Source organism: Polyodon spathula, chromosome 20 (genome assembly GCF_017654505.1).
Source record: "Polyodon spathula isolate WHYD16114869_AA chromosome 20, ASM1765450v1, whole genome shotgun sequence".
Classification (NCBI taxonomy): domain Eukaryota; kingdom Metazoa; phylum Chordata; class Actinopteri; order Acipenseriformes; family Polyodontidae; genus Polyodon; species Polyodon spathula.
This window is the reverse complement of record NC_054553.1, coordinates 20,654,220-20,681,555: the sequence shown is the minus strand read 5'-3', so window position 1 is coordinate 20,681,555 and position 27,336 is coordinate 20,654,220. Positions and strand designations below refer to the sequence as shown.

The following is a 27,336-nucleotide window of genomic DNA, read 5'->3' as shown; positions in this document are numbered from 1 at the left end:
TTGCACAATAGCATAATCTCAGGTATTGATATGAAAACAAAGCAATGCTCTATTCGGGGATACCAGTATATTTCACAGGCAGGCAGGGGTCACTAGTCGTTGTGCATTTATTCATATGAACCTCATTGTGAAACAGTGACTGGGTTTGTTGCTTCACAGCGAGCGGTGGGGCAGGTAGACAGGCTGACAACTCACATACAGCTGCCCTGGTGAGCAGCAACTCTGGCAGTCAGCTGGTGGAGTATGGGGGGCTCTTTTGTGAGAGTGTCAGGGTCAGGCTGGTGGAGTGTGGGGGGCTCTTTTGTGAGTGTCAGGGTCAGGCTGGTGCTGGAGTGGCTCTGGAGAGAGCTCTGTGAGGGAGGGAGAAAGGAAGGAGCAGGTTAAACTATTTGAATCTCTGGCTACATTACAACTGAATGAAGTCTGTTCAGGAGGAGAGGTGACTTTTTGTTGCTAATAAAGTGGCCACACCATTACATTAGAAAAGTATGTTATAATTTTGTTTGCTTACAATCACTTTAAAAGCTGCTTTTCAGCTAGCAGATTCTACATGTGTGCTGTTCAGACTGTGTTTTGTATGAGAGTTCAGTGCAGCTGCCACTGGTTGGCTGGGCTGCTCATTCCAGAATGAGTCCTTGGCTCATTTTCATATATTCCACAGATATTATTCCTCCTGCTATCTGGAGTCTTGTGTTTCATGTTGTACACTGAGATACTCTGGTCAGAAGCTCTGTGCAACAGGTGAGAAATAGCAGATGGTATATTCCATGCATATCCCCAGCGAGCTAGTGGTGCCTATCCTTGCACACCTTCAACAGCACCTTCAACTATGAATATAGCTCCTGTAAGTTTAATTTTATATGCTATTCTTCCATTGGGTTAAAAATGAAATTCCCATTAAAGATACCTACCTGGAAAGAATTGAAAAACAATTGAAAAATAAATAATTAGATCTACAGTTTATTTGTACCGTCAGTCTAACAGTTTTAGAAGGCAAGGTGTTGGTATCATGCTAAAGTGTATTCAGATGTTTGTGGAATAACTTCTTGTGTTCTCAAAGCATGTGCAAAAATTTAAGTGTGACATACATATACAGACCATCACATAACCCATAATGCAATGCAGTCCGTGACGTGTGTTTCATGATGTTCATACCAAGTTTCATCACCATTAGGTAAGTGGTTTTCCACATCTGTGCAAAAAATGTGTGACATACGAATGTGCTATATATCTATTGCAAGGGTTAATATCATTAGGGACACTCTCTGGGTGTTTCTGCTGCCACAGTTTACACTCACATTTACCAGATCACTGTTACACTATATTTCACGTAAGTAAAGCATGGGAAATGCATAGTGTATGATGGGCTGGAAATAAAAAGAAAACCTCTTTTAAATCTGGCAGCAGTGTTTCCATGCTTGTTTGTGGTGCCAAAAATCTATAAAAAAAATTAAAAAAATAATAAAGAAAGAAAAATAGGGAAAAGAAACCAACCCTGTGATTTAAGTTAATGAAGTTAATGTGACTTAAGATTATTCCTTTTTTTCTTTTTTTTACTTTAAAAAATCATAAACAGCAGTGTGTCTGTTCCAGCAGTTTTAGCTGTCTCTGGAGATGGAGAGAGCTAGGAAATGGAGGGCTTGTTGCTGACTCGCTGTCTGCGGCTCCAATCCCTTTAGCTGCAGATTAATCTGAGCCTCCCAACAGTGCAGTCAATACTGTCATTAGCGCTGCCACATTCATCACCTTCCTTATCAATCAGGGTCACACACTGGTCGTGCAACCTTTCGTACGACTTGATTTTGAAGTCTTTAAAATCTTTAAAGTTGACCGTTTTACCTGCACTAAGTGCAGCACGGAAACCAGGAACAGAGGACACAGTTGTAAATTTAAGTAGCACTAGGACAGAGGGTAGGAGACACTTCTTTACACAGAGTGATGATGAATGGGATACCTAGACATGTTATTGTCGAGGTATCCTCTAGGACCGACCTTCAAAAAGTTTTGACACCAAACAGCTACTAGAAACCAGTACCTGTACTAAGATCCGCTAAATCAATTCCTTGGTGAAAGGGGGAATCATTGCTACCCTTCCCATACCACTGTATGCAAAGAAATTGGCAATTTTTCTGTAAGGATGTCACTTTGTGTTAGTCCTGTGTATCAGACCCTCATTAACTCCTGTTTTCTTTGTCTTTCAGGGACGAGAGTGTGAGGCAGAGACTGGGGGGTCAGTGCAGGGTTCTCCAGAGCTGGGTATGTGTTGCTTCAACTATCTGTCTATGTAGCTCGACTATACGTCTTTCTCTATCTCTGTCTCCTATCTCTATCTCAAAATGAGTTTTGGTTCACTTTCCTATATCCTTTGATAATGTGGACTCTGTCCCAGATTGAGAGGCATGTGTTTATTTATTCTAATGTTAGACATTTTAGACCGTACCCTTGTTTACGGTACATGTGAATTGGTCCACTGTCACTAAGTGCAGTTGGTTATGCAGGCAAGGGAAAAAAAGAAACGAAATACATGAAGAAAGTGAAATTGCATAGGCAAGAGAAAGGTGGAATTTGCAGTAGGACCTGCACAAAGAATCCAGGGAAACGTGAATTTTTACCCCCTTAATCGTGACCTGAACATCCCCTGTCATTCCCCTCTGGGCCTCTCTCAAACAGTCTGACATGACAAGCTGTACTGAAATGTGTGATGGTTCAGAGAGGAAGCACCTATGCATAATCCATTCTGTTGTCTGTCTGTTCTGCAGACTTTAACCAAACTACTTTAATAACAGTTACTTATCTATCTATCGATCTAAAAATTGAAACCAGTTGTTTTAAATCACTGTAGACAAGGCCTGACAGGGTTTTGTTTCCTTTGTCAGCGTTTACTTCTGCCCAGCTCTGGAAACTAAGTGTTTAATTCTTCCAAAGATGTAGAAAATAAATGTGCCTGCTGCAGTGTGTTGCCAGGTCAGGTAGCGAGGAAACTGAAACCACAATGATTGTCAGCCAGACACATGACGAGCCCAGCACAGATCAGCACCAGCACAATACAGCCTTTTGGTGTTTTTCAGGAGGCTGGATTTAAAGCTGTTTTTAAACTTTAAGAACTCCTGTCTTTTGAAGTCAATGGTGGTATTTCTTTTTTAAAGTCCGTTTTGACTAATTAAGTCAAGTTTGCAGCTCCTGAAATCTTTTCATCTGTTTAAGAGAAGGTTTAAATGTGTGTTCTCATTGTCTTTCTCAGAGGATGGTGATGACCATAATGACGACAATGATGCAGATGAAGAAGAAGAATGCAAAGTGAACCTGAAGTACAGCCCGGGGAAGATGAGAGCCAGTCAGTATGAGGCCATGATGACCAACGAGGAGCTGGAGGAGGAGCAGAGGTAGGGCCCCACACTCCCACAGGAGTTCCTGTTAATCCTACTCTTGCTAGCTCTGTGTACTTAAAAAAAACAAAAAAACAAAAACAAAACAGCAATTTGTTCAAATGAAATGACTTTTGCCAAGATTATTGAAGTGGAGCGATGTGTTTGTATGCTTATTTTATGTATTTAGTTATTTAAACAGTTGTTTATTTTATTGTGTTATTACTGTATTTGCATTACAAGCTGCATTATTTGATATGCTGCTGTGCTTGATGCAACAGGTGAATGTGTGTCTACTGTCACCTGGGAACTTAGATGTTCCACCCTAAAAATGCTAAAACAGATTTGTGTTATCTGTGACGCGCACAGAGGAAACATCAGTTATCTTGCTGTTTCAATTTTAAATGATGTAAAAGCAATATTTTGGATCATCTTGAAAAAACAAACTGGACTGTGTTTGTGTATAGAGGACTATACTTGGAAACCTCTAACAAGCGATAGAGCCTTCGTCCCAGAGTGAGCAGTCCGGGCTAGAAAGCAGGGGATGGGGTTTCACTTGCAAGGGTAGAGTTAGAATGCAGTGGAGTTTAAGGAACAATGTGATGTTCACATGGTGTAAGTGTGTCCCTGAAGCTGTAAAAAGCCTTCTGTTTCTTTTAACATGGGAGTAGCATCAGTCTCTAAAATAAACCACTTGGACTCCATCAGTCCAGCCCACGGCGACAATTAATTGTGTTCTCATGGAGAAAAACAAAAACAAGGCAGGCAACAGGGACTGTGCCAGGAAAACTGCAAACAGACAGAGCTCTTTATTGTGCCCTACCTTGAGCCAAGTGTCGACTGAACTGTACTAGAAAACACAAGCACATTCTCAGAATGTAAGGAACATTGGAAACGAGAACTGGCTGGCTCTTTGCTAGCACTAGGGTTGGTAAAACCCATACAAAAACAAATCCTGTTGTTTTCTACCACAGTGGCCAAACCACTGTAGTTTACCCCAGTATAAGATTTACCCCTGTATTCTAGAAAATATTATACACTAGAACAGGATGCTGGATGGATGTTGAGTGGGGAAGGTTTCATTTGTTGCCTGTTTTTTTTTTTTTTTATCCAACTTTAGACCACTTGCTCACTAAACATGTATCCTTGAATAAGTATTTGTCCCATACTGCGAAGTATTTATATATATATATATATATATATATATATATATATATATATATATATATATATATATATATATATATAATAATGTGTGTGTTATGCATCATATATTAGACAGAAGCGTGCAGTTTCATTTTTAGGCCCATTTCACAACAAGACAACCTTGAACACGACAACACACAAACTGAACTCCCTATAATGGCTTTCCCTGCCTTTATCTTTCCAGGATAGAATTCACATCTGATTTTACTTCTCTTTAAACAACCAGGACAGCCACCATTTTTAGAAACCCATTGGTAAGGTATAGCCTCTTTCAGTTCCCCCTCCCCTCCCCTCCCCTCCTTCCCCAATTTCCTTTAATAGATACAGCCTGATCACCCCCCCCTCCTCCATGCAACAATTCACATACATGCATAACCTGGTGTGTGGTCACGTAGCCTGTAATCCCAGAGTCGCCACTGTGTGGGAGTGTGCCCTGTGTGTTTTACTATTTCACTAGAAATCACTAGTCAGACCTGATGGGAGAAATCACTAGTCAGACCTTCCTCAATGACTGACCATCGATTTTCATCATTTTTTTTTTGCGTAATTTTTCACTGTGATTGTTCCAGGTTAAATGCATTCTCTATTGCCCTTATTTTTTCAGACACTACCCTTTAAAGGAGTGTTAACCAAGGTTTTCAAATTGATTTCCTTACCTCTTAGCATAAGCAGCACTTCCTTGTACTAAATCTTTGCTTCTGTGTTTGTTCTATACTTTATTTTACAATTTGGGATGTGCAGATATTACGACTCCAGCACTATAGATATGAACTTGCATCTAATGTCAAGCACACCATGTGGCCTACAGCACAGGTATATTTATGCAGCTGGTTATCTAAGGAATTGCATGTGAGATATTTGCACATCCTGAATTAAAGGTAGAACAAATAGGGTACACATGTCTTCATGTATTTGATAATGCCTGGTGCTCTATTTGTGAACATAGTAACTCATATTTGTGCACTGTATTTTAAAAGTGCTTTTTTGGGATTTTTAAAAACTATTTAATAATGTTCTAAAATGTAATTTTTTGACCCATGACTTCACAGACACTGGACCAGTGTATTTTGAGCTGTAGTTGACAGTGCAGTGCTACACCCTATTAATTCCACCTTTTTTTTTAACCCGAAAAAACAAAGAAGCAAAAGATTTCCACACTGTAGACAGCAATAATGTTAAAGTTGAAAATGTCCGTCCTGATTTACTGCCTTAACCCCTAATTAAACTAGAAAATGTGTTAATGTTAATGACTTTGGTAAGCACTCCTTTAGCATGTGAACTCCATCCTCTATCAATCATTCTGTTAACAGTTTGCGAGGTCTCATTTCATCCTGTATACAGATGTTGCAGGTGGAAATAATGCTTTATCATCACGCAGGAACAATCCACCCCTTCTAAATTCAATGTCGGTTTCTCATGTTGTTTTACATGGTTATACTATGCAGTTACCAAGGTTTGCCATGTTTAATATGTTTTGCAATGTCTTCTTATGCTTTACCATGCTTTTAATACATTTTGCTACTGGGAAACTTTTCTAAAGGGTATACAGTCATGATTTTGTTCTTGATTCTTTTTGGAACAGAGTTTTGTGTTTTATTCACAATCGGACTGTTTCCAGAAGCAAAACTGGGCCAATCTGAGTTTTGTAGACGGGGCTGATTATAGAGTTATCTGATTTCCAGAGTGAACCTGTAAAAGCGGTCGAAATGTCAACTTTTTCGCGGTTTGGGTCAGGCTCGGGTCTGAATTTGAATCGCCAAAAACATTTTCTGTCTTTTCAGCGTACTCGTTTGTAACCCTTTCTTAAATGATGTACTAAAAGCTAAATGTACAGGTGTAGTGTTATTTTCAGGTACTCAGTAAAAAGTGGTACGCAGCACACTGCACTTGCTTGTCTGTGCCTAATCAACTTCTGCTAAGAAAGCAGAGAAACACCCATTCCAATCTGGTACGTTATGCTGTTTTTGGTCTTTTACATCACAGGCCACCTTTTGGTAACCGTACCACATTCTGACGATGTACCACTTTCTAAAACTACACCGACATTTCCTGCACTAAAGCAGGAGGCGATTAGGGAAGAGTCAGCTGACGAAGCAGTGTTCTTGGTTTGTTTTGCTGCTTGATACATCTCAAGAGACTTTTGTCACGTATGTTTGGTGATATTAATGTTTGTGGATGAGGTGAAACAAAAGATAGCGCAGGGTTTATATCATGTAGTGGATAATAGTTTGAGAGAGAAATCAGAAGTGTGGAATTATTTTTGAATCATAGCAAATGAAAATAATGAACATGTGACTGTCATTATGTTTTTCTGAACGACAGCCACAAAACTTTCACTCCCTTTCAACTGGTGGCACGAAAGGAATAGACCAGTATTTTATAGTAAAGTAAGTGGAGATAGTTAATGTGTTTAAAATGTATGCCGACCACTAGAGAAAGCTACCACGCTGTATAGCTTGTTGTATATACTGAAGCTGTGGAGAATGGTAGAGATATCTGTGTGTGAATGTGACAGTCAGTCGACCGCAGGCAGTAGGTGAAGGACAAACACTTGCTGGCTCGGGTCGGGTTGCAGGTCTTATTAAAGCAAGCTGGGTCGCGGGTAAGAAGATGGTACTGCAGCAGGTTGCGGGTTCGGGTCAGAAATGGATCGTAAAAATCGGACCGGTGCATGACTTGTCACAAGGGTTGCTCAAGAGAAATTAACTTGTGCAGTAGTCTTCCTTCCATAGAAAGTAATGGGGAGCAGTCTCCAGCTGTATAATAGTTTCATAATGTAGAGTATTATACTGTCAATACCACTCTCTGTTGGCAGACTTGTCATCACATCTCTCATTTGTGGAGAAATGGCACCCTCTGTTGGGAATAAAGGCATAGTAATTACAGTACCCACATAGTTTTTTGGAACAGAGATATTACCAGGAGTAATATTTTCAATATCCAGTAGAGGGCATATATTCATCATCAGCATGGATTTTTCTAATTTTAGTGAACAGTATAGCAAACTGGAATTTTGAAGCTACATTGTGATCAATGGTACATCAGGGAAAACCAGTTAGGTTAGTTACTAATTTAAAGTTGTGGCAGGATGGTCGAATACTAAACATACTCTTTAGAAAAACATAACCACAAAACAAAACAAAAAAAAAAATCATTCCAGCAAAGAGCAGCAGTTCCTTGTCCTGGGAAGACCCTTTGTTCTGCTCCCTCCCCCTGAAACTCCATCTCAAATCATACCAGCAATGCTGGTACAGTTTTAAAATCATATTGAGTTAGTTTCTATTTATTTTTCGGTTTTATTGTAAAGCGCCCTGGGATGCTATGAAAGAGTACATTGTATCGTTTTATGTTAAATGTCTTTCTTTATCAAACAATATTAACAATGGAAAAAATGACTTCACAAGTAGAAAAAAGTTAGTTTAGGACTCCACCTCTGTGCGGGTGACACAGTCAGTTAGTGCTATACTTGCCACATAAATCAGTAGAAGTTTCCACTTATACAAAACTGGAAAAACTGGAAATTAGGCAATCTGAAAAAACATCAGTGAATAGGTATCATCGTTTCATTGTGTAACACTTGTTGTCACCTCAGGTTTGCCTCTAAGTCACAATAAGTATTACCAGAAATCTCTAACCGGAACGGAAACAAATATTCCACCCTGTACTGACTTGAGCCGTGCTTGTGAACAGGGATTACTCACGAGGGATCAGCAGAATTGAGTAATACCATCAGGGTTGAGGGCAGCAGAGGTCTTCCCAGCAATGACGTGTCAGATGAATGGAGTGACGTTCATGTATTTGTGTCTGTTGGCTCCAGGTTGCACTTTGAGACAGGCAATGTTTTTATTTTATTTGTTTCCTCTCTAGAAACATCTTTTTGGTTTTAGTTGTATTAACGAGTAATCACTATATTTTCCTATCATATTACTGCATGATGTTTGCAATCCATTCTCACTTGTTCTAATTCCAGTTCCTCAAATAGTTGTTTTGCGTGTTAACATGCTTTGAGCGGAGTTCAGCAGCTTCTCTTCAGTTCTGATTGCCTGTCATAGTTTTCCTGGCAGTGCACAAGACAAACATCATATAAAGGTAAGGGGACAGGTAACAAATGAATGAAGAACACTGTAATTTGAAGCTATGTCTGTCTGCCCATCACACTCTACATGGTGAACCTGATAGCTGCTCATTTATCATCGCTGCAAGGAAGAACTGAGTTTCCCAAAGACTCATTAGCTGAGTTGTACACGCTGTGGGTTTTAGTTCCCTGTCAATTTAGTAACACATACTTTTTTGGCAAAACGAGCCACATTGAAGAGGAGTTGCCTTTTAAACTAGCAGGCATATTCATATTACAATTTGACAGTGAGGTAAGCAGCATCTTTTTCAGAGGAGTATGTTAGGAACTAGGGGTGCAATGCTTTATTGTGCATTGAGGAATCGCAAAACTTTCTTTAGATGATATATCACATCATAATAGAGCTATGTTTCATGATACTCGTTCCTGGGGCTCTATCAAGCACTGTCTGGGACCAATAGACAGTGGAATACTGGGCACTGTCATAGCAGTCAGTATGTAACGTTTCTTCACTGGTGAAGACCCCTACTGAAACAAAAAACATTACATTTACTCAATGAAATCGGTTGACGTTCTTTCATTCTGCTTTCTTCTGTGCCGTGGTGTCCACATGACTTGAGCTGAGCCTTCATAAAGTTCAAAGCTCTTAAATAAACACAGTAAATCTGCAGTTACAGGTACAGCCTCCAGCTGAGATGAAAGACAAAGAGCTGAACTAACATTCAGATGTGATTGATTTAAACAAAACACACACTCTTGAAAAATAGGGTCGGCTTAAACATATATATTTATGGACATGCGATATATGAATTAATGCAAGGTATTTAATAGATAAATATTTATTTTATTGGTATTGGTGTAAAGAAGGGTGTTGGCTGTTGTTCAAAAACGATTTTTTTTTCTTAACTTCCTCATTCATTTGATGTCACATCATCTTCTAATTTAAGAAACGGCCATGGTTTACTGTTATTAATTATTGCTTTATTAAAGGCAGGTAGCATGGAAAAAATGAAGTAAATAAGAATTTAATATGCAATTAATTTTGGCTTACATACTTAGGAAATATGGAGGATAATTCATGCCAAAATTTAAAAAATAACGAAATAAATAAATAAAAATCAAAATACATTGCATTTATTTATGTATTTGTTTATTTTTTCATTTTGGCACGATCTTTTCACTCTAGTATTTCTCATTGAGTGTCAATCATACTGGAAGGGCGGGACACTGCCGCCAGTGAGTTCGATTGTCTACTAACTGATCTTATGGTTAGTCAGCGTAGAATTGAGAACTGATGGCTGAAGAAACCAATCGGTGAACATTTAAATTAATTTTATTTAAAATTAGTTAAAAGAAAGTTTAAAGGACTGTAAATTCCACAACTCCATTGTTAAGCAACGGACTTCCTGGTACAGGAACCAAGTTTGTATACCAGTAGTCCCGCCCCTGTTTCCAGTATTACTAGTCTATCACACATGTTAGGTTGCTTATCGTAACCATGGTTCCCTGAAAGAGAAGACGACCACCACTTCATTAGGTATGGGATATTCCTGCTCTTCAGGTAGGTATTGCTGAGCTCTCTATACCAGAGCCGCCGACAGACCCCTCCCTGGGATGACGCACTCAGTCCCGCCCACTGAGGGAATAAAACTGTCACTCACAGAAGATCCTCCTCTTTTTCCTTCGAACCTGTGAGGGCGAACGAAGCGACCTCGCAGGTGGTGGTCGTCTTCTCTTTCAGAGAACCAGGGTTACGGTAAGTAACCCTACGTTCCCTTTCAATTCGATGTCGACCACCATTACATTAGGTATAGGATAATGTATACCAAAGCCGTCACGAGGGAGGAGGTACGGCAGCATATGAGAGATGCACAACACTCTCTAGCCCAGAGGTCAGTGTTGTGAACTTACACCCTCAAGGACCCTTGTGCCTACAGAAGGCAAGGCAGGGTCTACCACATTAATACGGTAGAACCTGGAGAAAGTATGCAGGATAGCCCAGCTAGCCGCAGTACAAATATCAGACATCAAGGTACCCTTAAACAGGACCCAAGATGTAGACAACCCTCTAGCGGAGTGTGCGGCTACCCTACCCAGAGGGGGCAAGCCAGCACCATTATACACAGTCGAGACTGTGTCCACAATCCAATGTGACAGATGCTGCTTAGAGAGGGGCTGTCCTAGGGTCTGTGTCCGTGTGTCGACAAAAAGCCAGCCAGATTGACGCAGAACTCTTGTCCTAAGCACATAGCGTCCCAGTGCCCGCACTGGGAAGAGGAAATTCAATCTTATCCTTTGGTGGATGAAAAGACTCCAGTTCTACAGACTGGTTAATGTTGAAGGCTGTAATCGCCTTGGGGAGGAAAGCGGGGTTGGTGGTCAGCGACACCCTGCTGCCATGAAAGTAATCCGTCTCCAGACGAGGAATGACAGCGAGCAGTTGCGTGGTATGCGACGCGACTCAGTGCGCTGGTGTGCAAACGACATCCCTGCTGGCCATCCTCCCAATCTCCCTCCCGGAGCTGTGCATATACCTCATGGAGCGTTCGGTGAAGCGACTGTAACATACCACTGTATTATCGCTTAGCGGAGGTAGTATATTTAGTTACGAATCCACTTTCTCTGAATAATTGTACTGGTGATGAGCAATCTTTAAAACAGAGTAGTGTTGACCAATTTGTCAAATTGAAACAAAGCGAGATGCTGTTTATCCTCTTTTATTTTAGTTTATTCATGGTTGTCTGTGTAAACTTGCTATTTAAAAATATTTGCATTGCATATTTTATGTATATTATTTAACGAATAATCGCAGCACGCACAGTTGCTGCCTGAGACTTGGCCTTATCAGAGTGAGCCATGAATAACTCCCGCTAAAACGCTTAAAAAAATAAATAAATAAATAAATAAAAATACACACACACTCTGTGTATGTCTCAAAGGCAGTGCAATAGTCAGTGTGCCTGCAAACAGCCAAATAAGACCAATTTATGCTCATGCCCAAATTAATTTAATCACTATTAAGGCTCTATTCGGGGAGAACAGTCCTCCTAGGAGGGTGTAATCGCTGTGCGCCTTTTAAGGAAACAGGTAGCCAAAAAATGTGCACCCAGAAACATAGAATCTACGGGGGCATGGCAAGCAGAGATAGCCGCTAAATACACCTTCAAGGTGGAAGGTGATCTTCCAGCATCATGCAGTTCTTGCAGAAACTGCAAGATGACTGGCATGACGCAAGTGATGGGGTCATGGTTCCCAGCCAGACACCAAGCTTGAAAATACTTCCACTTATAGGTATACAAAGACCTAGTGGAGTCCGCCCTAGCACTCTGCATCGTACCGCCAACCGCGGGCATACCATAGGGGGCAATGTGTTGTCTCTACCAAAGCGAAGAGATCGACCTGCGTCTTCCCGAACCGTTCCCAGGTTGGAAGCATCTTTCGTCATCACTTGGCGGTTCAGTACTACTCCCATTTGCACACCTTTGCGCAGGTGAGAGGGAACCCTCCACCAGCGTAGGGCTGCTGAGCACGCATAAGACACAATCAGTCGACTGTGTCTGTCGCGTTTGGCAGTGAGGTGAAACGCATTGAGCCACGCTTGTAGCAGGCGCATGTGAAGCAGACCCAGCTGAATGGCTGAGATAGCTGCGGCCATCAGACAGAGTAGTTTTTGGCACTGTTTGAGGGTGACCTGCGATACTTGTTAAATGGGGAGAGGCAACCCTGGATAGCTGCAACTCTGTCGTCCGACAGGTATGCGTGCATCGTAGTAGAGTCCAGCTGGAGCCCCAGCTACGTGGTGCACTGCACTGGTGTAAGCCGACTCTTTGCATCGTTTATGGTGAGGCCCAGCCTGACCAGATGCTCTGTCACGACCGCCATGTGGGCCAGTGTTCCCTCTCGTGACTTGTAACAGATCAACCAGTCATCCAGATAGTTTATTACTGTGATCCCCTGCAGCCGCAGAGGAGCCTGGATAGACGTCCACGCACTTTGAAAACGTACGCGGAACTCGTACACGCTTCCTTGAAACGACAAATTGGAACGTAGAAGAATGCGTCCCATAACTCATGGTGGTGAACCAGTTGCCCAGCCAGATGGACTGGAGGATCTTGCAGAGAGTCTGTCACCAAAAGTGTCAAGGCCACAAGCGAAACTGAAGTGCATAGCCATTTTGCACGGTGCCAAGCACCCAAGAGTCCGAGGTACAAGTGTGCCAGTACTGAAGCTGTTGTGCCGAAAAGGGGTCTGAGGTTGCTAGCTTTCGGGGGCCTTGCAGAGGCTGGGGCTCGGCAGTTTGGCGTGGGTGTTTAGGGCACTGGACCTGAAAACGCCTCCTGTGATGCTGGTTTGTGGACTGACCATGACCTGTGTTCTCTCTGCCTGCCGGTTGGGCTCTGTTACCTGCTGATGTGCCCTATAGGCGATGCCTTAGGTCAACCAGTGGAGCTGTGGGGACTGGAACTGTTCTGGTGACATCATTAACATAACACATCGAATCAGAATCGGTGTAAGAGCACACACACACACGCAAACTTACTTATTTAAACTGTTCGTATCGGAAGATACGACCAGTTGATCATTTTGGACCAAACTGTAGACGGTTGGGTAGGTTTTGTTTTGGACTTTGACGTCAGTCTATAATGTGAGACTTGCAGTGGGTTAATTGACCTTTGGCTGGTTTATCTACATTTTGTATAGGCAAACCTAACTAGCAATATGTTATTTATTACATAATGTAAAAGAACCTTTCAACAGAGTTGACTGTTTTCAATACACATAAGCAGATATTATAATAAGGTGTTACTAGTGAGACCAGACCGTCCTTTAAAATATAAATTGTAATAATAGTAAAATCACTTTAATGTGAAACTAAATGGTTTTTTAATCTTCCAATTCTTTACTTAACAATATTTAAAAGCAGAATGAAGAATGCTGAAACGAGAGCACAATATTTTAAGTGGCTAGTCTGCACTAATGTTAATACAACTACGAATAGTGATTTGTAATCTGTCTTGCATTCATTCATTCATTTTTAAGTTATAGATTATTATCTTCTATGTTTTCAGTGGAAAAATGGCCTCGATTCACTGTCATCCTTTTGTATGTATTTCAGTTTTAACAGCTATTTACCACATGCATTATTCAATTAGAGGTTTACAAGACCAGATACAAAAAATAAATGTTTAGTAAAATACTGCCGTTTTTAAGATTGCAAACTTGGTTGCTTTTCTGGAAGGAGACTCCGCCCCTAACCAACACATCATCAGCAAGCGCATAAAGGCCCCGTGTGTTATTCTTCCATGTTGCTTCTTTTGTTTCGGCCTCTGTCGCACGCTGGGAAGCTGAAACGAGTCTCGACCAATTGGAGCCTGGAGGAAGGGCTACCCTCAGTCACGGATTCCCTGAGGTTACCCCCTACATCAAAATAAAAAAAATATGTGAGTAAGGGTTTTTTTTTTTTTTTTTTTCCTTACCTGAGTGCTGAGCAGTTCATATTTAGTTCTGTGGGGTGCATGGTCCGGTTTGAGAGGCTGGGCTCTTTCCATCAACTCAGTGATGCTCTGGGGGACGGGCTGTGTCTCAGCTGCTGATTTGCATGAATTTTTTCAATATTTTGGGAGGTAGGTTAAATGCGCTACTGTGGGGTGCTTTAATCATTTATTATTATTTTTCCACTCATGGTTTGATAGCCTCGTCTTTTGGGGAGAGGTGGCCCATAGCCACTTCCTATCTGCGGCACTGGGATGCATGTAACTGTTCGTGTTTTTTCAGCCGGCCTCGTGCAGGTAGCTGTCGAGCACACACGGATGAGGCCTTCAGCCAAATTTATCATTCACTTATCACAATCATTGGGCCTGGGCACCCTTAGTCTATTAAATCATCTGCCATTTATTGCAATCAATAAATCATTCATTCATGGCGGCTTCTCCGTTCTGAATTGTTGTTTCCGTTTTAAAAGCTTGAAACGTTTTTAGCCCTACCTAGGCTGAGACATGAAGATGAAATTTCAGTGTTACAGTGCACTCTGTCTATAAAAATCGCATCCATCCTGGGTGTTTTGATTCTTATAAGTGGTTGATTCTTTTTTAAAAGCAGACCGATATGATTACTGTGGGGCAGAGTCAAAACTGAGTATGAGAATGAGAAGAGCTTGTTCCCTGGCTGCAGTGTAATGGGTTGACCACTAGATGTCAAGTTCCCGCATGTATGCACACCCACGAAAAATCCACAGCTGCTTTCCTTAACGAATTATGGATAATAGTCAATTGGTTAACTGCTTGTTAAAGTTGATGACACCTCGATAGAAATGGCTTTGCCAATAGCTTTGTGATGGGGGTATAGAGGCGTAAGGAAGCAGAAGTAACAAAGAAACCAAAACTTGAGTACGAGATCTAGTGTTTGTTCCACACAAAGTACTGTTAGTTAGTGCTCCAGCTGAGAGCGAAGTTTATTTTTTTGTTTTATTAGCGGTTGTTTCGCCACTGCAGTGTAAGAAAAATAAAACAAACACCAGTTTAAAACTGTAAATCAAGACTCCAGCCTGGTTTAATTTACACTGTCCTCAGCCACTTGTGTCGCATTACAATTGGCAAAAGTGTGCCATCCGCAGTTTAAATACAATTTACAGATGTCAATGGTGCTCAGCAATTGAGGACATTACATCAAAACAAGTCCTTGTGGGCAAGCAGCTTGTTACATGATCATGATTGTTTGCTCAAGGCTGCAGAATCCTATTTTACTACACTATACTTGAATCGATTGTCTCGTGAGGATGCCTAGTTTAACTGCTGTGCGGTGTTACGTCTAATGGCCTTTGAATTAAAATGACATTACAGTACAGTATTTTACTGTCAGGACTACCATTGCATTTAAGCATCTATGGCTTAGTTATTTTCTGTTGTGATGCAAATCTCACAGTTTTTCATGAAGCGGAGATGCAAAGCTCTGTAATCTCCTCTCCTCCTCCTCCTCCTCTCGGCGCTGCAGTCCCACTCCCTCTACATGCATATCACACAATAACAATGCTGTACTCTGTCTGTATTCAATGAATTTGTATTCACTTTATTGAAACACATTTTCACTGACAGAGAACACAAAAAACATACCTGCACAATGCAGTGGTGCAGTCATGTTTGATTACAAACAGTGCAGTGATCCACGCTGAGTACGTGCCTAATCAGGCGAGGTGTGATCAAATGCAAAAACAGCTTTTATTGGTTCTTATAAACGGACTGCATTGTATTTCAAATGACATTCGGTGCTTTACCTGGTGATGATAAAGTGCAAACGCCCAGTCAAGGTTAACACCACGCCTTTTCAGGTTTGCCACTGTTGATCACAAGTTTAAAATCTTAAATAAATAACTTTTTTTTTTTTTTAAATCCACACAGTAATGACAGTAGATCACAAAAATAATTCATGTCTTAATTATAATTGTGTTTTTAAAAGTATGATGAGACAACATTTTACTAAATCTTTTCTTTGAGCCCTCCTCCTTGGACTTTAAAAATAACATTTTCAACTAGCCTTTTTCCCCAAGAATTTGTTTCAACCCTGTTCTGTTTTTATTCATTGTTAAACCATTAACATGGTCACCGCTAATTTGACCCTCCATTACCCTGGCTAATCATTGCCAGACCATTCTTGGTATATGGCACAACAGCCAAACAGTGTTCAGCCACGATTTACACCATGACTGGTCAACAGTGGTACCATGGGATAACCAAATGTCTGGATCTTTTCTTTGGGTTGCCAACTAATCTGTGTGTCTTAGTCCCTGAATGTTAGGGCTCTTCTACGAAGCTGTTAAATGTTTTTTGTGATGCGTGTTGATTGAATCTACTTAGCATTTTTGGGCTGCTGCGCTTTGCTTCACCTCTCCTGCTCTCCGCATGATGCAACGATGCATCCACACACCCCCCCCTCCCCCCAGCACTCACTGAGATGCTCACCGCTGGTAAGTTGGCTTTCTTGTTTTTATATTTACTAAATGCATGTATCTGTCTATTCTTAACTCGCCCCCCTGCCTTTTACAGGGCTCCATACCACCACACAGCTCAGGAATAGAGAACACTGGTGTCTACTAAGGCATCGGTGACATCAGGAATCCTTGCAAGTTTTAAATGTTCATGCTGTTATCCAAATTGTCCATACTACCATATCTTCATTTGAGAGACAAAGGACTATGTCACAGGCATTGTACCAGAAAATAATGCACACTTCTCTTTCTATTTATTCCTGCTTGCTGTTATCTATTTCTTACCTTTTACCTTTGTCTTTTCCGTAGAATATCACATCTTCCTATATTTCACTTGCATACGTGTCTGTCTTGTTTTTTTACTAAAAACCCTGCATTTACTAACAGTAGTTGACTTAGCCACATCTAAATAAAGCTAATGCCTGACAAGACTTCATCAAACCCTATGGTACATGAGCATGACCCAAAACTCATTTCAACATTGAAGATACTTAGAAAGAGTGACAAACAATAGCTGACTCACTGTTACAAGCCAGGGGGATAGCTTTCTCTGTACATTTTGTATAACCCTCTCAAGATCAAAAGCTATTCAAATCTGAGTAAAACCATATCTAGTCCAACAGGCTGGAATTAGCATGCTTCATATTCTTTTTATTCTAGTGCTCAATAATCCAGGAGAGGGTGTGTGGTAAGACGCTGTTGAGGCTCGCCCCGGGTGCATTAACAGGCATGATGCTAAGAATGCCAATCAGTCAGAAATTCCAGAATGTCCTGGGGAGGCTTTGCTTTTTTTTTTTTTTTTTTTTTTTTTTTTTTAACAAAAACTCCCATTTCTAGTTTGTTTATTCAGCTATTTATACAGGTCAGCACTCTGAGAAGCAACATGAAATGTAACCAGGTGGAATGGGACGTAACTGTCTCATTGCTGCATGCCCTTCACAAAAACCGGCTTGAATTTTTAACATATTTTACAAACCCCTTCCAAAGACAAAAAAAAAAGTGAAAGATAATGTTTAGAGCTGTCACACTTGGCAGCGGTTCTGTGAAGAAGGAAGTGATGTCAATTTTTCCCTGGTGAATTGACTCTGTTAAACACAAACACATTTACAGTCCATATCGAGTCAGGCACGCTCAGTGGGGTTTAAATGCAGATGAGGGCGGCACAGCTCTGTGGTCTTTCAAAGAACCTGAAGAATGAAAAGCAGAGCAATGCTGCAGTGTGGGGAATTTCATCCTGTAGAGGTAGACTTAACATAGTGTCTTGCAATTGGGATCACTGAGTGACCAAACTTGCTGGCCATGCTTGAAATTGAAATCCATGCAAAGGGTGATAAGAATATAAACCAGGAAAATCCACATCTCCTGTCAACCAACAACCCGTTAAGGCCAAAATCCCAAATAACTGGATATTTGTATTTAACGTGTCAAGTTATATTGATGCTGCACAGTGTGCAGGGTTGTTGCTGCATCAATTAAGAAGTTGCACAAAGAAGAACTGGTGTTGGTACATCCTGTAAGTAGGTTTTCCAGCAAACTGCCTGCAATCTGGATCTGTCCCAGCTCTGCCACAGAGTACCTGACAACGAGACGGTTTTGCTCAACGGTTTATTACTTTGCTTGACTTCTGAGTGGCCCTACACATGGTTTGCAGATTTATTTGCTGTTTGCAGGTTGTACTAAAAAACAAACTCAACAGCCCTTTGTTTAATTTTGTCTTACAGAGCCGAAGTAAAGACTTAAAGCCCCCCATCCGCACGTCCCCCCCCCCCCCTTTTTTTTTTTTTTTTTTTGTTTTGTTGAGATGAGGCCTCTTCAGGACTTCTTGAAGACTTCTCTCCACACAGCTTGGCTTTCACTGTCGCTGGCAACACCACCTCACTCTCCAGAACTGAAAGGCTGCTGGACCATCTCACAGCACAAGATCAAATCTGCCTGATATTTACAACAAATGTCACTTTTTTACATTGTAAAAGACTAGATGTATGGACACATTAGTCACATCAATGGCTGTATCTCTATCTTTCTCATTGTTTAATCTATAAGCCTGGTTCTCAAAGCATTTGTTCCGCTGCATATTCTCGTATTAAAATCTTTAGGATTACATTTTCCTCTATAAATGTATTACTGTTTGTTTGTTTTTTTTTTTAATTAATTTTTTTCCCCTTAGGGAGGCTGACTATTTACAGTGAAATTTGAACACATTATTTTGTAACCGAGATCTTACAGCTGTGCCTAGGTGTGTATATGTATCTTTGTATGATTTCTTTCTTTCTTTCTATCTTTCTTTTCAGCTAGTGTTTATTAGTGTCGGTCAAGGAAATACACAGGCACCCTGAATGCTTTAAAACTCAAAGAACCATGCCACCCTATAGTGGATAGACTGCAACACAGGTTCCTATGCAATGCTCCCCATGCTGATGAATATCAGTTCATTTTAGCTGTACTATAATAATGGGTGGAATGGATCAATAATACTGCATTTGAATGCAATAGTACATTTTTAGTTTGAATTCCAGATACTTCACTAAGGCCAAGAGGTTTTGTAGGTAACAATAATTCCATAAATGTTATTTTTGTCTGTTGGGTCTATGGGTCTCTCTTTTATTTTAAAACATAATGGGCCATATTTTCAAAAGGCTTCCTCCAGTCTAACTCCAAAAACATCTGTTCATTTTACAAAACTAGAACCAAACAACCAAGTTGTGTTTTCTAAGTTCTCATTTCACTTTAAGACTTGTAAAACCGCAAATATTTAAGTAACTGTCACAAGCTTATAATATCCTTCGTTATCAGGGCTGGTAGAAATATGGTTTGACAGAATAATAGTGCTTTACCTTTGATTTATCATGATAACCTTGTGCTTGAAATACCAGCGTGTTTGACAAATTTCTTAGGCATCAAGTGAAAGACAAGATCTCATTGTGAGGGTGTGAATGAGCAGGAAACTTTCACACGGGTAGCTGTGGAATGGAAAAGGGTTCTGGATGAATAGACACTAATATTTCAGGGTATTGTTTTTTTTCTTTAGATTAAGAGTTGATATTCTGGTTGTTAAACATTATTATTAGTCTGCTTAACTGACTCTCAAATATATTATTTTGGTTTATGGTATAGTAACTGTGGTCATCCGAGTATATTCAATTCGTAAAAACGATATTTAAGAATGGAAAGCCATAATGCAAATGTAGGGCCATATGGGTATAGTTCAAATTTTGTTTGCTGCACTACCTGAATTATGACAACCTTAAGCACCAAGAAATCTGATGTTTATTCCAGTTTAAGGCTGGTTTTTTGTTTTTATTTAATTTAGTTTTTCATATTGTGTCAGTTTTTGTTTTTCCATTTTTCCTACAGAGCGACACCCTTTTCTATAGATTTCTTACATTTCCAACAGATCTGTAAAACTAGCGATACATTTCTTACATTTTCTGTAGATTCCTATAAACATCTATTGATTTTGAGAGGATTGATTTTCAGTAATGCCAGAACCACAATGCCATAATGAAATAGGTCTTTGAATGTGGTTCGGATTCTAATCAGTACATGGAACAATAACTGTTCTGAACAGGGTTCACATAAGAGTACTATACATATATATCTCAGTACTGTAGTTGGGTTTAATTGTACCACATTATAGTGCCACAGAGTTTGCACACAGAATTGTAACTGCAATGTATCCTGATTTATCGCACTATATCCTGTAATTGTCTATGTATAAATATGCTTTGTGTCACTGAATAAATGCTTTTCTGGTTCATTGCCTTGGGTGTTGTCTTGCATTATTCCCTGCAGCTCAGAGACTGTACCTATCCAATTATTGGAATGCCATTCTCCTGACGTTTCAGCACAGATACTCTAACGTCACTTCATAAAGAAGATCTTCATGATGGATTGTGGGCATCTCTGGTCCAGGACAGCCATTCTGCACCTGGTTTAACAGTTGCAATGACATCATTTCATGCTTCAGGACCTGGCCAGGGGTCTGACTAGTCCAATTGGAACAAAACTGAATTAGAATATAGGGAGCAGCCCTAGAAACATTTGATATTTACAACGTTTCAAAAGCCACTATGGCTAACTTGGAGGCCCTTTTTATTTGCTAATAGTTCCTGTTGCCTAACCCCTTTATTGTAACTGTTTTAGTACACATGAAACGCACATGTGGAAACAAACTCTTAAAAAAAGATCATTCCTACACCATCTGTCCCAGTATTGTTTATAAAATGTATTGTTACATGTAAACTTTCTATCAGACTGATCACGATTATTAAATAGTTAAACAATGTGAAAGACAAGGCGCTATGGGAACAGAGCTTCCCAAAACTGGGCGCCAAAAGAAAGGTCCTCCACCAATCTGTGCTGTTTGTGTTTCAGAGTGCAGAGAGAGCAGCTGACCGCGATCTTCAGACTGCTGGAGGAGAACAAGGACACCTTTGGAGAGATGTCAGATGTAGATGTGGAAGAACAACTGAAGCTGTACGCCATTTAAAAGGATCTGTTCTACCTCTTCTTTTATATTCAAATGATACACAAACATTGAGAGATACGGATGGATACAACTGGAAGAACATTGGGTCTTTATTTTTCTCCTGACTGCCGACAATGCAACCAGATTGAACATTGTATCTTGAAGACATTGAGAAAGACTTATAGTCTAAACATTTGTCATTGAATTTATTACATTCCTTTTAGTATTTCTGACTCCTCTGTAGAAAACCATCTGTTGGGGCTTAAAAATAAGCAAATGTCTCACTCTTTCAATCTGCTTTGGAATTAAAGTAATTGTAGCTAACAGTATAGTTCCATATACATTTCTCTGCCATGCACATCTATACATTATATAGGTCTCATGTGCAGTTTAGAAAGAAACACATGTACAGTAAACCTGTATTTTCACTTTAAAACAGACTACACGGTGTCCCTGAGTGGCTCACCTGGTAGAAGTGCAGCCGTGAGGTGCGCAGGGGGAGTCATACAGTGTACGTTCTGGCTGTGTGAAATAGGCCACTCTCTGCTGGGGACTCTGAAGGGAGCAACGCATTGGCTCAGGCACTCCCGTGGGTTAGGGAGGTAAAACCAGCAGGGACTGTTTATCCTCATTGCTATACAGTGAACCCTGCTGACCAGGCACCCAATGAGCTCAGACTCAATACCTGTAGGGCTGGCCTTTGTCCTACACAGGTCGGTAGCTCGCTGCCATCTGCTCTCGAGTTCCTAGGTGTAGAAGAGGAAGCTGGCTTGGTCGTGCAATCGGAGGACGCCCACTGAATCTTTGGGTATCCTGAGCCATGTGGGGAATTTCTGCGGTGAGGAGCAAAGCAATTGGGCATTCCAAATTGGGAGAAAATCGGGGGAAAAATTTTAATTGGACACACTAAAATAAAAAAAAAAAAACAAACAAAAAAAAAAACCAATCTATTTGTAAGCCATGCTTTTGGATGGTCTTGCTCTTCCTGGGTTATTTCACTTGGAGAGTGGCTTCTTTCCTGTTTATAATCAGCTGTTTCCCTTACTGATTGACATGCTTTAGCCAGTAACTTGCTTTGACCCAGAAGACACTGCTGAGGTGAAATGATCCAGCAAGTACAGGTGCAAACAGATAACCCAAGAATAGGGCATAGAAACTGACTTTACTTTAAGCTCAAGCAGTACCAGATATAATTAAAATACAGGTCTGCATGTGTTTCTTTCACAACTAAAGCTAATGGAAGTGTGTGACATCAGGCCAGAATACAGGAAGCAAAACACAGCAAGGTACTGTAGGGCAAAGGTGCATGGTGCGCCGTTTATTTAAATACACAAAAATAAAACAAAAGGAGAGCAAAAATAAACAAAACAAACCACAAACACAAATAATAGGTCAGGCTGGGCGATCGCCTTCACTGTTCCTATACATTATTTTTAAATCCTTTTTTGTTTCTCTCCTCTCGCTCTCCCATACTCTCCTCTGTACACACCCACCCCGAGCAGGGAAAACTGCAGGGTTTTTATACCGTGGCCGAGGGGTTTAACTAGCTAATAATTATTCTATTACCCCTCGGCCACAATCTGCACAAGATTACACCGTGTAACAAATTTTTTTTTGTTCCTGGGTAGTAAGTGTTATTTCCTAATTGCTTATGCCTCAAAAGTATAGAAAATGGCTATTATTCCCCACAAACTTTGCTTTTGTGACCAGGACAGTGATATTTAAAAATATCACTATTTCCAATGGGAAAACGGACAAATGTGTGTCTTTTCGTTCACATAAAGTCAGAAAAAAACAACATATGAATCCAAATTAACATGTATTTATATTAAAGTAATACAAAGATGACTACAAAAGATTTAGAAGTGAGTAGTTTTTCGAGATTTACAATTATACTGTATTTACAGTATAATTGTAAAATGCAAAATGCCTCAGATTTCTGGAATGATCCTGTGAGCTGCAATTACTTTAAATATACAATGGGGCACGACTGTCCTTGTGAGCTGGATCATTTAAAGCGAAATGTTATTTGGGCTTTTTAAGATTAGTTATAAGTGTGCACCATACAATCTGTGAAATCTGATTTTGCTCTTTGGTTGTTCTGATTGCTTTGGCCTTGGCCTCTCACACTGCAGTTCGTGGAATTCAGGAAGACAGCTTCTGTACATTAAACCTGTGATCGGACTGGATCAATTCATCTAATCGAGTTCCTTTCTAATGCTGCTGCAACTGCAGTATGAGTGGACCCAATGCTTTTCAATTGGCTATTATACTATATGGGATGATGCGGTGTTGTCACATCTCCCAGCTCTGTTTTAGTGCCCCTCTCTGGAATTCGAGTGCTGGTCGGCACTGGTTTTGGGTAGTAAATGTATTATGCAGTGCATGAGTTAGGATAGGAACAGTGGACCGCACTGCAGCAGCATTGTCCTGTAGAATTATTCATAGCAGCAACCAGGACTCATTAGGGCTGGACATACTGAACTGCATGGAGGAGATCAAGTGTCCCTACATATGTAGATTCTGCATTTATTCATCTGTCCACACTTGTTGGAGTGCAGTGTAGATGTCTATTTATTTACAGACAGGACAGAGTAAATACCAAGGCTCACCTTTATATAAGTTTCCCATAGTAAAAGCATATTGAAGTCTAATACAGCATAGGTAAGCATTATAATCCAGATGTGTAGTAAAGGATATTTAAGAAAATAAATATTAGGAAAATGTAGACATTGTGAAGTATGAATTTGTATATAGCTTTATATTCCAGGAATGTATTTAATATTTAAGGGCTGAGCGAGCCTCATCTCAGCTGCACTGGTGATACTGTGACACTTCACACTACTGTATGTGAACAGGTTAGCTGCTGAATTTAAATATTAATAAAATACCTTTGAATAAATACGGTAAAGTTCTGAAAAGGTTACGTCACTTGTAAATACACATTTATTTATTTTGAGCACCTGTTTTGTTTATTCTAGTTGGGTCCTCATTCAAAAAATAAGGATTGTTGTCAGTCCATCTGTCAGTCTGTCTCCCACACTACTGGTAAACATGGTAACTTCCTTCACTAATCTGTAATTATACACTCCTAGCTTTCTGCACACGTTTTCAGATTGCATGAGGCAATAACCCTATAAACTCTCAATTTCACATGAGCATGTTTAACACTTTCAGGTACTATGTGATTCACATGGGAATACGAGGACATTTTGGGGAGAGCAACTGTCTTCACATAAGGTGGTCGATATAACATCATCGGTCACACACTACAGTTCAGGGGCTATGCGTGTGCGTACTGAACCAGAGCCAGCATAGGTCTGTGCTCAAGTGCAAACGGGTGTCTCAGATGATAAGAATCTTTTAATCTGGTCAAACCTAAGCCAGTTCAGGTCTGAGAAGTATGAGTAAACACACCAATAATGACGCAATTCACTCCACCAGTACTTCCTCACACACAGAGACCTACACTTTGAGGGCAAGTCTATTTCAAGTGGACGCCAGGGTGGTGATACAATTAAAATAACTCAAACAATCTCTAGCTTTTTAAATATATTTTAACGACTAATATCTTTGTCATATACTTTCAAAGCTGAAACTAAATGAACTGTATTTTTGAATGTACAGTTTCTTATAATTAATTTGTATGCTGCCCTTCTGAGAGCCATAGTTTCGGCACCCCTGTTCTAAACAGATCTGCAGTGTTCCCTAGAAGCACATGACTCTACCTTTGCTGTATCACGTGTTGTCCATATCTCAGCAGGGTTTTTTCGTCATATTCCTGGGCGCACTGTAGTCCATAGAAGAGGTTTTTTAAAAAAATGTTTTACTGCTGTTGCGAACGCTCCCAGGTTGAGAAATGTATTGCCCAATTGGCCTATGATCCATGAAATGCTGGAGTATTTCTGACATGATAAAGAAATAGAACTAGAAAAACAAATGCCAGCGTGCTGTAAACAACATGCATTGCATAACTGAATAAAGCACGACACATCATTTCATTTAAATGGAATACAAAAGCAGAACAGACTGAACTTTTGGAATTGATCCACATGAGTGCAGAACTTGTCTGTTTTTAAATGCAAATTTTGTCATTTCTGTTTTTCATTCATTCAGCTCCACAGCTACTTGTACAAAACACTGTTTCACAACTGCACTGAGACATGCTAGAGCTAGTCTTCATGAACCTGTCTGCCCCCTTGATTCTTACACAATACCTTCTAAAGAATGTCTGAACCAGGATTCAATTGGACATCTGGTTTACTAGATCTATATGGAAAACTGTTGGTGTGTACCTCCACAAGTTATAATAAAAAAATCACACAAGCTCTGCACTCATGTGGATCAATTCCAAAAGTTAAGCTGTTTTAATTAATTAATTTTTAAGTAATAGAAGGCGGCCAAATATATATTTTTTATGTGGCATAACAATATATAAGCTGTACAAGATTAACTCTGAATATTTGTCTTTTTAGCTTTTTGAATTAAACTGATCTGGACCTGAGTCACGTGTTTCAAGAAAAACAGGACTAACATGCTTGCACTTTCCATAAACAAATTCAACCAAATGCAAAACATAAGGTACAGTACCTTGTTGAAAGGCAATGACATGGTTTTCAGGTTCTGGCCTTCAAACTCTACCCTGTCCTGCCAGAGAAGGGGCCAATATTGAATTTTCTTAGAGCTAATATTTCTACCAAACCTCTAATGTTGAATGTTTTACACGTAGGTTTAAAAAAAAACAAAAAAAACGTATGAATAGAAACCGTTTTGCAATAGACAACTGCAAGATGGCGGGTGAACAGGTATTTAACTTTCAGGCACAGTCCTGGTTTTAACAGGCTACCAAGAAAAAGACAGCAAACAGGAGGAAAAGGCAGTTTGTTTGTATGCTTCCATCTGAAACAACCACATTATCTGCATGTAACTGAACATGACAGGCTGCGGTTTAGGCAACATGAAATAAATAGCAGAGCAGCATGTATTCACAAAACAAATAACAGAGCAACACAATTCACAAAACAGATAGCAGAGCAACACAATTCACAAAACAAATAACAGAGCAACACAATTCACAAAACAGATAGCAGAGCAACACAATTCACAAAACAAATGACAGAGCAACACAATTCACAAAACAAATAACAGAGCAACACAATTCACAAAACAGATAGCAGAGCAACACAATTCACAAAACAAATAGCAGAGCAACACAATTCACAAAACAGATAGCAGAGCAACACAATTCACAAAACAAATAACAGAGCAACACAATTCACAAAACAAATAACAGAGCAACACAATTCACAAAACAGATAGCAGAGCAACACAATTCACAAAACAAATAACAGAGCAACACAATTCACAAAACAAATAACAGAGCAACACAATTCACAAAACAGAATAGAAACCGTTTTGCAATAGACAACTGCAAGATGGCGGGTGAACAGGTATTTAACTTTCAGGCACAGTCCTGGTTTTAACAGGCTACCAAGAAAAAGACAGCAAACAGGAGGAAAAGGCAGTTTGTTTGTATGCTTCCATCTGAAACAACCACATTATCTGCATGTAACTGAACATGACAGGCTGCGGTTTAGGCAACATGAAATAAATAGCAGAGCAGCATGTATTCACAAAACAAATAACAGAGCAACACAATTCACAAAACAGATAGCAGAGCAACACAATTCACAAAACAAATAACAGAGCAACACAATTCACAAAACAGATAGCAGAGCAACACAATTCACAAAACAAATGACAGAGCAACACAATTCACAAAACAGATAGCAGAGCAACACAATTCACAAAACAAATACAGAGCAACACAATTCACAAAACAGATAGCAGAGCAACACAATTCACAAAACAAATAGCAGAGCAACACAATTCACAAAACAAATAACAGAGCAACACAATTCACAAAACAAATAACAGAGCAACACAATTCACAAAACAAATAACAGAGCAACACAAATCACAAAACAAATAACAGAGCAACACAAATCACAAAACAAATAACAGAGCAACACAATTCACAAAACAAATAACAGAGCAACACAATTCACAAAACAGAATAGAAACCGTTTTGCAATAGACAACTGCAAGATGGCGGGTGAACAGGTATTTAACTTTCAGGCACAGTCCTGGTTTTAACAGGCTACCAAGAAAAAGACAGCAAACAGGAGGAAAAGGCAGTTTGTTTGTATGCTTCCATCTGAAACAACCACATTATCTGCAT

The 27,336-nt window shown here is 40.0% G+C and overlaps 1 protein-coding gene across 4 annotated transcripts in view; it reads left to right on the top strand.

Annotated features, from left to right (window-relative positions):
- Positions 1-21,421, top strand: part of si:ch73-366l1.5 (FILIA-N KH-like domain-containing protein) — a 44,946-nt gene extending 23,525 nt beyond the window's left edge. Inside the window, exons 2-5 of one of the 4 annotated variants that reach the window (XM_041219739.1) lie at positions 2,202-2,256; positions 3,242-3,383; positions 4,756-4,825; positions 18,349-20,384. In XM_041219739.1, the coding sequence (XP_041075673.1) occupies positions 2,202-2,256; positions 3,242-3,383; positions 4,756-4,789 (231 nt within the window). In that variant the 3' untranslated portion in view covers positions 4,790-4,825; positions 18,349-20,384. Of the gene's footprint in view, positions 1-2,201; positions 2,257-3,241; positions 3,384-4,755; positions 4,826-18,348; positions 20,385-21,001 lie in introns of those variants that run through there. The other 3 variants (XM_041219738.1, XM_041219740.1, XR_005946895.1) reach the window with 3 other exon arrangements.
- Positions 21,422-27,336: the final 5,915 nt, after the last annotated feature.